Genomic DNA, 13,120 nt, shown 5'->3' on the forward strand with positions numbered 1-13,120 from the left:
TGATGGTATACATGCATTACACTATCACCTTCACTCCTAGTTATGCTTTATGTCTACCAGTTACAACGTCCTTCCAAAAATACAAATAAGATATGCTGATCTTTTGCATAAAAGCATAAATATTGATTCAAAAAGCTCATTAAAACTTCTTCAGCATTGCATTCTTTCGTATGGGCAACGAGGCTGGTTTATAGCATCTTCGCGGCAAATTTAAGGAATGGTGAAAAAGAGCCTCACAGTGCATTGAGAGGAGATGCTTTGAAACATATACATTACAGATGAGGTTGTTGAACAAAATAAGAGTACTGGCAAACTAAATTTCATTTGTATTTTTTTATGCAAAGAGCCAATATATTATTTACAGGAAACTGTACACAGCTGCAATTCGCTATTTTCTTCGTAAAGCGGCTATTTGTTTGAAAAGCTATTTTATTCGTATAATGCAAAGATGAGCAGATCTGTAAAAACAAAGGGAGGCTATCAAAGGAAACTGTTCTTTTCTCAGGGGTTCTATTCTCAGCCAGCAAATATAGGAGCAGAACTATATATATATATATATATATATATATATATATATATATATATATACACACACACACACACATGAAAGCCCACCGGGGTCTTTCTTTCCTTTAAAACCATAGTGATTAGTAAGCTAAGTCATGATCCCTTTTTATCTTGGAGTGTTTAGAACACAGTCCAAAGATGCATGTAAACTGGATTTGTTTTCTTGGTTTTGTGTTCTGTTTTAATTCCCCATGAAAGCCACACAAGTCTCCTGTCATCCTGGGAATATCGATTCTATTACAACACCAAGGAAGGATTTTTTTGGAAGTTCTAAATCTTAGAAAATCTTAATTCCTTGATGTGTCCTCAGAGCCACGCTCATGCTGTAAATTGTAATAACAGTTCTGGCACACTCGCACTGGAGAAGATATTTTCAGCCGCTTAATTTCCGACTGGAATCGACTGCACCTGGTGTTTTGAGAAGAAAACATTTTTTTTTTTAATTCATAAAATGCTTTTTTTTTTTTGGAGGCCAGTATATTTGTCTAACTTTCCTTCATTTGACAAAGAGTTTAAAAAGAAAGGTGAAAAGGGTTGTCAATAATATCGATTATGATGCAAAGTTTGATACGACCAGTACATTTGAGCGGAGGGGTACTTACTTTTGGCAAAAAAGTTGCCCACAATTTCGGCAATGATGGCGTCTCTCGGTCAGGGAAAACCGCACGGCACATCCTGAACAGCTGTCCATCCCTTCATCTTTCACCCAGTGGTCAGCAGCTGATCGCCCAGGTTGGTCACTTACAGACCAGCTAAACACTCTACCTCTGCTGTCTCCTACCAATATCCTGCTGTGATCTCTGTAGAAAGGGATAACAAAAATTATAAGCAAAAACCTTCCTGTAAACCAGCTGTAATCCTGCTAGGACACAAAGGTCACCCGCTACAGACCACTCTACTAGGATGAGTATGAAAAATAAGAGACATTCCTAAACATTCCTGCAGCTGGTACTTTAGTACTATGGCCTAGATCAACTAGACTTAAGAAGGCAGGTCTAGGCCTCTGCCACAAAACAGAGGGCAGACAGCCATAGCTGCCATAGCACTCTGTACTCCGCATTGCATGTAATATCTCCACGCTCAACAGTATGGGCAGTGTTAGTTGAGAGGTGGTTGGGGGTGCTTCCCTGAGTCAGGCCATGGACAGTACCCCAGTTACACTCATGTCCCAAAAGACCCAGAGGAAATCTACTTATTTTGCCACCTGCTCTCTGAGTTTGTTTGTAAACCCATAAGCCAGTAATTGGTTAGACTTGAACTGTCCACAAGACCTATTACATTAATCAACAGAACACAAAAAAAACAGTGAATACCTTGTTAAGATTTCCAGAAGCGAGCCATTTCCACACACACACACACACACACACACACTTTTAATAACATATTTGCCCTGCCAGCATAATATTTCCTCAATGTCTACTACCTAACTGGTCCATTTCATTTTTCACATTGTAGTTTATATCTAGATTATTGAGGTGTCTTTTCGATACCCTAATGGGGCCCACATAAATGCAATTCTTAACTTAAAAGTACTTATAAAGGCCACTAAACAGCTCTAAAATCTAAAACCGACATACAGTTTTTATGCTATAATGATTAATGCAGAATTCTCAAAGGCGACAGTTCACCATTAAGCCTTAGATATATATGGAAAATATATCTGAAAAGGCTCATTACTTAATATACAATAATTTGTCTTAGAAACTCACTTGGAAATGCCTAGAGCAGTGATTTCAGCGGGGTGGGCATTATCCTTCCGATCAAATGCTGTGTGCATAGTAAGCTTGCTTCTGAATACCAACTGCCTTTCCCATCTGTAGCCTGAAAGATAAGAGATATTGGGTTTGTTATGGGCTCTGTGGAATTGCAAATGAAGGAGAACAAATATGATTCAATCTGCATGTTTTATTTAGTCAATAAAATAAACGAAAACTTTTATCCAAAATAAATAAGTTGAAATGTTCTCCCAAACTGCTGTAAGCCAAATAACCATAGCATGGCCTTCTTAACCAGCAGGACTTTATTGGTTCTTTTAAATAATCACTGGGGGGGGGTATGTTTACAGAACACAAATAGCATTTCTTGAAGAAAGAAAAAAATCTGTAATAAGCGACTTTCACCTTCTGTCGCATTGCTCAACTTATTATAATTAATTATGCAATTTAATATACAATTACATTTTTTGCTGTGCATATTTGCAGGTTCTGACCAAACCATAGGTTTGAGCAGTCCCTACTGCCACACAGGTTCCTCATTAATGGTGTCCAGAGAATGCTTAAATCCGCTTGAGAGTCTCTTTTGGGTTAAAATTGCAAAGCAGTCCCAGTGATTCAAGCGCAATGGTAATCAATATAGCTATGAAAAATAAACTCAGCAAACTTGGGGTGCTTATGGTGGTGGCCTAAGCAATATATGGCCATATAGTGTGATGGAATCCACAATATTTATGCCTCTGGGTATGCGCTGAATTCTTGCTTTGTTTTGCTTTGGTACTGCAATATCACACATCATGTTTGCACTTAAATGTAATAATAGCCACAAGAAGACTCCACAGATGGGTAACCCAGTATACCGTCAAACATGACAAACTGACTGATAACATTGTATTGAGTTTTGATGCAGCCATCTGGTGCCTTTTCTGGGGGGGTAATCATTTTTTTTAAAGATAAAACTGGTTGTACCATTTTCATTGTTCTTCCAAACTGTAATTGAAGTTGATGCTCCTTACCTGACTTGAGTTTGTTGTAGTGCTTTGACTCGGACTGGTTGGCTTGCATAGCACTCTGGATGTGCGGGAACTGCATCTTACACTGACCCTCTGAATAGTTTACAAAGATGAAGCCATCTTTTTCATCCAGACTCAGCTGATCTGACCAGCGCCTGGACTCATCGGAGCCACTGTCTCCTGACCAGGCTGACAGGCCAGCCCTGGCAGAAGATGCTCTTGCCCTGTGGCCAACACTGCTGGGTTGCTGTTGGTTGTCCTTTGTCCTAGTGTCCTGTATGGCACTTTGATCTTCCACGTCAGAGTCACTGCTGTCATCATCCTGGGCTTCGTGCCCTGTGTTTGATTACAATTAGAATAGAAACATAGGTAGTAGGTTATTGGGACAGATTGTACACAGAGGGCATCAGCTGACTTCTGAAGTTCATCTGTTGTGTTGGAAACATGCTTTCATAAACCTCTCCACTAATATCTATAATAGGTCACACATCTACTCAAACAGCACTATCATTAACCCCTTAATGACAAAGCCCGTACATGTACGGGCTCAAAATGCATTGTTTTCAATGGGTTTAGGGACCGCCCATTGTCCTTAAGGGGTTAAAAATGACAGGGTAGGCATTTCAGAGCAGGAATTTAGACTTGTGCTAGCCAATAAATGGGCCAAAATATATGTGGATCTTCAGTAGTTTGGTTTACAGCTCTAAGCCATCACCATCACCGAGGTGTGTAAGGGGCACGGGAATAACAGATCCCAGATGCCTAAACTATCTAAGCAATCATTCCTGACATATGTAAGTCAACATTAAAATCTGACCAGTTAGTGGTACTGCAGGCTCACAAAGACAATCAAATCCACAGGCACTGAACACAATATACATAGTAACAATTTACATTAGAGTAATTTCATATAGACAATACCTAAATGTGCTTCTGCACAGTCATCTGTGATCTCCAGAGTATCTGATGGAGCTGGAGCAGGTGTTTCTGGCACTTGTAAAAACTCCATTCTCCAGAACTTTGGGAGATAAAGGAAGGAGGTAAAACCATCATTAATGCTTTCCATATACAGCATTAATCAGTTCGTATGCCATTTCTGTACATTAGGGACTCTGTGGACAATGATCATGATGCACGTGCCATTATATATATGTGCATTAGCATCCACAAACCTAGAATGTTAACTACCCCCCAGTACTTTTTTGGTGTTTTGACAAAATCCTAAGGACAGAAACACAACATAACACAAGATGGTGCCAAAATAATAAACCAATACCCCGATAACATTCAACAAAGCCAGCTCATGTCTGCATATTCTAGATCATTCTAGAGTTCGTGCTTTTTTAAACCGATGGAGGGGGTTACATTGTTGAGGAGTGGAATATTTATCCAGCTTCTAAACAAAATGATTCACTTACGCGGACAACTCCATCTGAGTGTCCCGTGACAAAGACGTTCTGGGTGTCCCACTCGTTCATTTCCGACAAGCAGCAGCACAGGATCTGTTGACTTCTCCCTGTAAATGTGTTCACGCTCACAATGGGGTTGCCATTGATGCTCCAGACGTGGATATATGTGCCAGCACAGGACACTATATCACCCTGTGAGTTTCAAGAACACTCTTTTAGATAGTGTTTGATTTATTTTGTCACTTAGAAGGGAAAATGTAAAGTGCTCTTATTGCTTTACGACATGTTTTGTACACTATAGTTTCGGGAACTTGTCAATAGAATAACAATTAATGTTTTTGTACTTTACACATTATAGTATCAATAGCATAGATCATAAACCATACAGTAAAATAACATTGGAGGTGAAAGAAAAGATGGAGGTGAAAGAAAGTTGAGGGGAAACATGTGGAAATGTTAGTAGTAAATGAATATGAGACAAGATAAGTCTAAATAGAAGCCAGCACTACAACATACATGAGAAAATCAATATTGTTCATCACAAGTGACAAACTCCAATGTATATGGCTAGTTGGGAATGACTTTAGTTGCAAAGAGTCGCCAGCATGTTATTGTGATCTAGACAGCATCTTTTCAATACTTGGCAGAGATTCTCTTGGGTGCTGGGAACACACTCCAATTTAAAGAAAAGTGCAATAACATCAGATTCTTACCGTTAGCTCATTGATGCTGAGAGCAGACACCGGAGCTCTATGTCCACGTAACTGTGTCACAAACGAGAGCTTGTTCAGATCCCAGATGATGCAGGTGCGATCACGAGATCCACTCACCACAATGTGATAGGCTAGCGATGCAGTCAAACAGGTCACCGTATCCGTATGTCCAATTAAGGCCTGTGACCAATAAGTTAAGCAGAACGTTGGAGATAAATTACACACGGACAGCTTAGCTGCTGTCTACATACCAGAAATTTAGATTGACATCTCCCATTGAGTTTGTATGCAGCTGGATGAAATACAATGATGTTCTGTATCCACTCATGTGCTCTAACACTTTCCTTTATAACTTATACCACACTTTCATCTTCAAAATGAAATAAAATGTATCATCTAAGCTATAGGGGCCACAAAGAACTGTTGCAGGTTACGAATAGCCTTAATGATTGAGTTGATGCATCCAACTTGAGTAGTGCAAGTTTCTAATTGCATTTTTTATATAATTTTATAGTATTTAATTAGATTTTTGCTTGTTAAGCAAAACACAGAACAAATATTAATTCTTATGGTTCCACGAGGGTGGCACTAAAAAAAGGCACTAAAAACATTGGCTAGGATGACGACAGTGTGCTTACCTGTTTCAGTGTGAGCGATTTCGCCCTCTCCTTTGACATTCCTATTTCCCACACACAGACCACTGTACTAGTGCCTCCTGTGATAACCAGTTTAGGATTTGGGCAAATGGCACACATAATTTGTCCCCATTCAGACAAGCACTCATAAACGACAACAGCCTGCCAAACAAAGACATTTAATTAGCAGACCCAAACAAATAATGGTTATTATTAACGAGAATTCAGTTCATTATGTTAGACTTCTACATAGTCAATGAAGTGAGGCATAAATGTATGTATATATATATATATATATATATATATATATATATATATATATATATATATATATATATATATATACACACACACACACACCATATATACCACTGTGCCCCTAAAAAAATAAGAAACACCAGAAAATGGGGAATCCAGCCAAGTTCGTTCAGTACTTCAAAAAGAGTAAAAAACATAGTTGCAAACCTTGTCGGATTCATAGGTTCCGAGTCTACAGCTGAGATCTGCATATCCCCAGGCAAATGTTTTGTTCCAGGCTGGGGGGATAAGAACCTTGTTGTGTTCTACAGCCAGAATGCCTTTATCTGTGCAAACGATTTGACCCACTTGTTCTTTCAATTCTTAGAATGAAAACAATAAAAAAAAAAAAATGCTTTTGAAGACATATACTTTACATAGGACCTGCAATATACTCTTTTCTTGTACCATTCACAAATTCTAGGGTACTGTCAAGTAAAATCTGTGTTAAATTTAGTAAAATTAAAAAATAATTATGGCCATACATTGTAAATTGGCAATTGAAATGTTATTTAAATACGCTTTTGTACATTAAAAATTGATTCTCTATGTAGATTTACAGATGGCAGCCGGTGCTGTAACTTTCAAACCAATAAAACCTTCGCGGTCAAAGAAAACAGCCATCACTACATGGCTAATTTTTCAAAAGTAGATGTTAAATGTCAGGACTAGTGGCAACATTTGTACCTTTTGGCACCAGGGGGGTCTTTTTCATGCCTGAAAGTCTATATAGTTTACACAAAACTTTACTGGAGCATATTGGAGTATAGAAGCTGTTTTGGAAAACATCCATGCTATCAGTGGGGATGCCCCAGTCCCATCTGAAAACACCACAAGCTAAAATGTTATTTGTCTGTCTGTTACCTTTTACAGGAGTCAGGGAAGGCCTTAGATTGTCCAAATGATGGAAAAATATCTTGTCAGATGCAGACGCCACTGCCATAGAAACTGATGCCATCTCTCCGTTGTTCCGACTTCTGACACGTTTTGGGGGGTGGGGTTTCTTAAATAACTACATTTTTGAAAACGTACAAGGGAATAAAAAACACTGGATAATACACACTGATATTATCACCAATACCGTTCTCAATCTTTTGCTAAACCATGGTTTAAACCAACCCAGGCAACTACATAGGGTTTTGATTATGGGCCGTATAACCATAAATCCTGCGAAAAAAAGACCTCTATATACAGACCAATATACTGTTTATTTGATAATTTACAAAAAATGGTCCTGTATAGGTTTACTACAAAACATTTTTGATTAAAAGCATGCGTATATTCATTTCTTATTTTGTTCTTGATACTACCATTGTGTTTTACCTGCTTGGGTATTTGCCCAAAGTTGTTTATGAAGCCTATGGTAGCAGTCTCTTTTAACGGGTCATTTATATTGTAGATGTCCACTTGACCTTCGTAGAAGAGATGATGGAAGACATTGACCGCTTCTACTGCAGCTGGACCCTGTTGCTTGTATCCAAAAATGAGATCAATCCACTCGTGCAGATGAGCGCTGACATAGTCGCATTCAAGAGCCTAAATCAATAAAAGACAGTTTGATATCCAATTCTCTCAAACACAACTTCCAAAACAATTAATGATCTTTTTTTCCTCTGGTAATGTAAAAGCCCACATCTAGGCAATATCCCTTTCATATCAGAGTATATGAAGCAGATAAAGGGCAAAAACATTGAGGACACTGTTAGGGATATTAATGAGACAAAATAGGCAAAACCAATATTTTATCACATACGCAAAATAACGACGCTATCAAATATTGTAGTACCACATCCACAATATGAATTTAAGGAGATACCCTATATTTTATCTCCGATCCTAAATTCTTTCAGATCACCGAAAATTATAATTCAAATTAGATAGATATCGCCACGATAGTCAATCAAAAATATTTATTTATTGTGAATACAATTTATAAAATCTATATATGGGTCACACAGTGCATAATATAAAACACAAAGTTCTTAAAACATGTCAAAATTGAATCAATTCAAATACAATATATTATCGATAGTTATCAATATGAATTAGTACTATATGAGTCTAACACACAATTAATTTCCAGTCCACTCAGCAACCAAAAATTTAGAATAATCAGGGCAGTAATAAAAATATCACTATCTCTCTAATATTAGTTCAACTAATATAACAAATTAAAAATAATTTAATTGTGTCTAAGAGTATTAGTGAAATTCCTAATAGATGCAAATAATGTCAAACTTCATCTATAGGTAAAAATACCTTTTCATTATTGTTATTATCACGGGTTATAAGCTGCAGTCTCACAAGCCGCCATATACAATAATGCAATATAGTACTTCCCAGAAACAGGGAATTCTATACGAAGAAGACAAAATTCATCTCTATTCAGAATAATAAAACAATTATAATTACCACCACTTGTTGCTGTTGTCCAACTGGTACTTGTAGAAATTAATCCAGGTTCATTGGCAAGAAATTAAGTGGAAAAGAATATAACTTTCTACCAGTTATATAGGTTAGAACTCAAAGTAACTCCAAGAGTGAAATATGGTGCCAGAATCTTAAGATTCCAATTCTCTGGGGTAAATTTGGTGAATAAGTCCGTCCGGGTCTGTCTGTTTCAGGGTCCGATTTTTTTTTAAGGTCCGTTTTTTTTAATTATCCAAGACATAAGCTTAAAAACAGAGCTTATTATCATAGCCTCCACCTCTTGATTGGAATTCTCCAATCATAACGGTGGGTTTTACCCATTAAAATTAGGATTTCTACTCATATTTACACCGTTGTAATTTCTTAATTTACCTGTGAGAGACGCTCTGGTCTAAGAATTAACTTAAAACCATTAAATATGTGTTTGGAATTTATCCTTGGTTACCCTAATCGCCAGGTGTTACCTCCTAGATAGTAACTCAGGCCTTGGTAGTCTTACCATGTATCCCCCATTCCAAGTTACATTTCTAAAGATATGCAGCGTCTACTCCTTAACTTTCTCATGGAAGATAACATTAATTGTATCATACATACTGAAACATCTCTATACATGAATACTTCTTTGTTCTCAATTATAGAAAGAACAAGGACAAAAAAAAAAATCATCACTACATGATTAAGTAAAATAAAATGGCTCTGACTCCATTTTGTGTTCATGTAAAGTACAGAATATATGGAATACATGTTTTCTATCATAAAATATCTGACAACACCCAGGAGATACCTAAATGTTCCAGATATCGATTGTAAAAAGGATTGTTACCGGTAATAACACATATGGGTGTCCTGCACACTTTTGCCTTTTATCTGTGTAAAATATTTGTATGACTATACAGTGCTTTGTATTCTTTGTTTTATGGGGTGTCCTAATGTAATATAAAACACTATATTTTACGTCATGCTTGGTGTGCTTCAGACTGGTATTTTAGTTTTAGAGCGAAACGTGACGAGTTTTGATCAGGTACGATAATGGTATGCCACTTCTTACCCAGTACAAGAGAAAAAATACGCTACATTACCTAAATGGGGATAATTAACTTTATTTATATACCATTGTTATTAAACTTTGAAATGTGAACGTGCTTTGCAATTCTGCAAAGGAAAATTAAATTAAAGGGATGCAACACTCTGGCCTGCAGATTGCAAATTAGACTACCCTGAGGAGAATGAAATATTAATCAGTGAATTCAAATCAGTCATTCTGTTTTCCTTACCTCTCTGTGTACACGGATAAACTCTCGTGGGTCTCCTTTAGCCCAGGGAGGAAGAATGACTTCACCCAGCTTAGTTCCGTTTTGCTTAGAACCTACAAGTAAAAATAGTTGCTATTTGTATTTTATTTCTTATATTCAATGTACTATAGAATACATTGTACAACAATGACATATGAGTTTGAAGTTTGAAGAGGGTACACAGAGGATTTGTCTCTTGATAAAAGTCTCCGTCCAGGACTGAGAAGTCGAGTCTTTGTTATATTACATAACATTTGTGCTATAATGAGATAGATCCTTGGTGTGCTCTATTTCTTTAAAAACTTTATCTAAAGGCAACCTAATATATTACACATGGAGGATGTGTGCACTGTATATGACACAGAATTTTGGAAGTCATATGATTTTAGGCAAATCGTGTACATTTTCTTACCAAGATCAAAATTGTTGGAGTTTAGCAAGAATTCAGGGAGATAAAAGAACTCCGGGATCAGTTCCTTCACATCAGCCATGTTGTGTTTCGATGCCGAGTACCATGCCTCACGCACACTGTGAAACATTCTGTCAGCAAGGTCAAAATGGCCGCCCTACAGTTAAACACAAGACAATATACCACATCCTTTAACATGTAAATACCATCCAATCTTTTGGTGGGTGTATACGGGTGTACTGAATCAAAAATATAAAATGTAGTATATGTAATCATATGTTTTAAATAAATGTAAATTACCTGAAGCCGCAGAAAAATCTGTGTGAATGGTTCCATTCGGACTAAGTAGGAGGCAACAATCATTGCAGAGGAATAATGGGTTCCATAATGATAGGCAGGTGTTTCACCTTTTAGTAAAAAAAAATGAAAAAAAAATATCTATTGTCTCAGTAAATACAGATAATGAAACAGACACACATGTACATTATATAAATGCATTCAACTAAGACCAGAGGAACACACAGCATGATCTGCATATCGGGGAACTGCCCAGAGTCTCCCCTCTTCTAGGGAGGTGGCTTTGTGAAAGGGTAGTGCTAGGCGCGCGTAGGGTCCGGGCTAGGCCCACACATGCTTTAATGGGTTGGGACTGGGAGGGAAGTGGGTAGGGGGGTGAGGTTGGACATATTGGTTTTTTCCATTGTGTTTCCTATGTATGTGGAGATTGTGCTGTGGAACTATAAAGTCACCGTGGTATTCTGCTAGTAATAATGAATTAATGCTAATACCTTCATAAAGATACTTACCATTGGGATCTTCCCAGTCTTTGTAACGCTTCTTGTATTGGCCAAGTCTGTCATCTGTTTGTGCTCCCATGGGTTTGGCCAAGTTTCTAAATGTTTTGGGACTGGTCAGATCCAGTTCCTTTACGTAAAGTGGACAGACAACAAAAAACGTTTTTTTTCCACATCCATTTATAACATAGAAGCAAGTCAGACAAGAACCATTCAGCCCATTTAGTCTGCTAATTCTTTGTATTCATATTCATTTTTGTAACTTTGCAACATGCCAACTTGCAAACTGGGGGAGGGGGTCTATTCACTAAAGGTAAAATGTCTGGTGAACTTTAGTGAGGATGCCTCTTACAAAGGCCTCCTAAACATGAATCACAATATAGATCCAGACATTAATGAAGATAATGCAAGAAAACAAAACTAACTGGTAACTCCTGAAACATTTAAACCATTAATTCATTTATAAATCACATTAAAAAAAAGATGTAAAATGTATCCGGAATACATTTGCATCCTAATGTTTTCATTAAACGTTTTACTTCAAAAGATCGTTAGGAAAAAGCCCAAAGGCTTCAGGGACACAGAAAACCCCATATCCCCATATTAACATTATTTATTCTCAATTGAAAACAAAGGCTAAAAAAAACCATAGCGTCCAAAACAGTCCAAAAAAGGCAATTGTGTTATCGGGTTGAGAAGCAGCAATTACCTCAGAGTCGTAATCTGCCAGGATCCATGGGAAGACGGGGTACTGCATGAGATCATTGTACGATCTGCCTGCCAGAGTGTTTAAGTGCATCAAATACTGGAAATTGCTGATTTCTCCCCTCTGCGCAGAGACAGAAGTGTAGGATTAGCGACAGAGCAAACAAAAATGGGCACAATTTCACAAGCCCAGGACAGATTCAGTAGTGTCACTGTGTATGACTGACTGTATGCAGTAATTGGGGTGCTCAACAATTCTAACAATACAATAAGAAAAATGCTCCTATAAAATGTTAAATTTTAGATGGTGTTAACATTTTTTTAATTGGTGAGGCCACACATAATAAAAATTAAATTTTTATGTGTCATTTTTGGATCAGCAAAAATTACAGCTGACTATGTAAACAAAGAAACCTTTTTAATGTCTTTGAACAGTTTCTGTTTAATTAGATTTTTGAAAACAATTATATACAAAAATGCTGATTTTTTCAATAACACACAACTATTGTCATACCTCCCATCTCTGCGTCACAGACCTTTCTCCAACCAGTGTGCTAAGCAATCCAGAACTAAAAAAAGAATATAATCAAATTATTTCCAACCTCGAATATCAACTAACCCCTTAAAAGATAACCGAGTACAATCAGAAAAACCCTTCAGAGAAATATCACATGCATACACTAATTACTGAATATAAATCCAAGATTTTTTTTTATATGAATTCATCCATAGCACTGCTCCATCCTGAGCATAGGTAATTTACAGAATCTGGCACAGAACTGGCCTATAAAATGAAATAAAATATATGAAAAAACAAGCCTTACCTACATAGGAGCATAAAAGTACTTACCCTTGCTCAACACTGGTATTTGGACGCTGTCCAGAAACTGATTCTGAGCTATCTGTTAAAGATGGAACAACAGCCAAAAACCTGTGTATTGTATAAAAAAAATTCAAATGTTATCTTAGAGTCTTATCATAACATCATATTAATTAAGGGATTCTAGGTGTAGGATACAAGAAGGTATCCTTCTACTTCTCTGGGCCATCATCTACTATCCATATCTAGCTCCTGGATGCCAAATTAGATTTTCTGACATTTTTTTGGTTGGCTTGTTTGGTTTTTTAAGATTCAACTTTACAT

General features: G+C 37.1%; 1 protein-coding gene across 1 annotated transcript in view; it reads right to left on the reverse strand.

Moving 5' to 3' along the window:
- Positions 1–854: 854 nt before the first annotated feature.
- The window catches only part of LOC149284339 (WD repeat and FYVE domain-containing protein 3-like), an 82,066-nt gene continuing 69,800 nt past the window's right edge, over positions 855–13,120 (reverse strand). Inside the window, exons 47-64 of the mRNA XM_089496853.1 lie at positions 12,827–12,907; positions 12,491–12,545; positions 11,981–12,100; positions 11,284–11,401; positions 10,778–10,884; positions 10,481–10,634; positions 10,051–10,142; positions 7,670–7,882; positions 7,211–7,358; positions 6,515–6,669; positions 6,053–6,211; positions 5,415–5,594; positions 4,711–4,893; positions 4,214–4,310; positions 3,296–3,628; positions 2,277–2,388; positions 1,170–1,367; positions 855–975 (exon numbers count right to left, since the gene is read on the reverse strand). Of these exons, the coding sequence (XP_089352979.1) occupies positions 855–975; positions 1,170–1,367; positions 2,277–2,388; positions 3,296–3,628; positions 4,214–4,310; positions 4,711–4,893; positions 5,415–5,594; positions 6,053–6,211; positions 6,515–6,669; positions 7,211–7,358; positions 7,670–7,882; positions 10,051–10,142; positions 10,481–10,634; positions 10,778–10,884; positions 11,284–11,401; positions 11,981–12,100; positions 12,491–12,545; positions 12,827–12,907 (2,626 nt within the window). The remainder of the gene's footprint in view (positions 976–1,169; positions 1,368–2,276; positions 2,389–3,295; positions 3,629–4,213; positions 4,311–4,710; positions 4,894–5,414; positions 5,595–6,052; positions 6,212–6,514; positions 6,670–7,210; positions 7,359–7,669; positions 7,883–10,050; positions 10,143–10,480; positions 10,635–10,777; positions 10,885–11,283; positions 11,402–11,980; positions 12,101–12,490; positions 12,546–12,826; positions 12,908–13,120) is intronic.

Source organism: Sceloporus occidentalis, unplaced genomic scaffold (assembly GCF_023333645.1).
Source record: "Sceloporus occidentalis isolate IW3139 unplaced genomic scaffold, rSceOcc1.0.p SCAF_95, whole genome shotgun sequence".
In the NCBI taxonomy this organism is placed as follows: domain Eukaryota; kingdom Metazoa; phylum Chordata; class Lepidosauria; order Squamata; family Phrynosomatidae; genus Sceloporus; species Sceloporus occidentalis.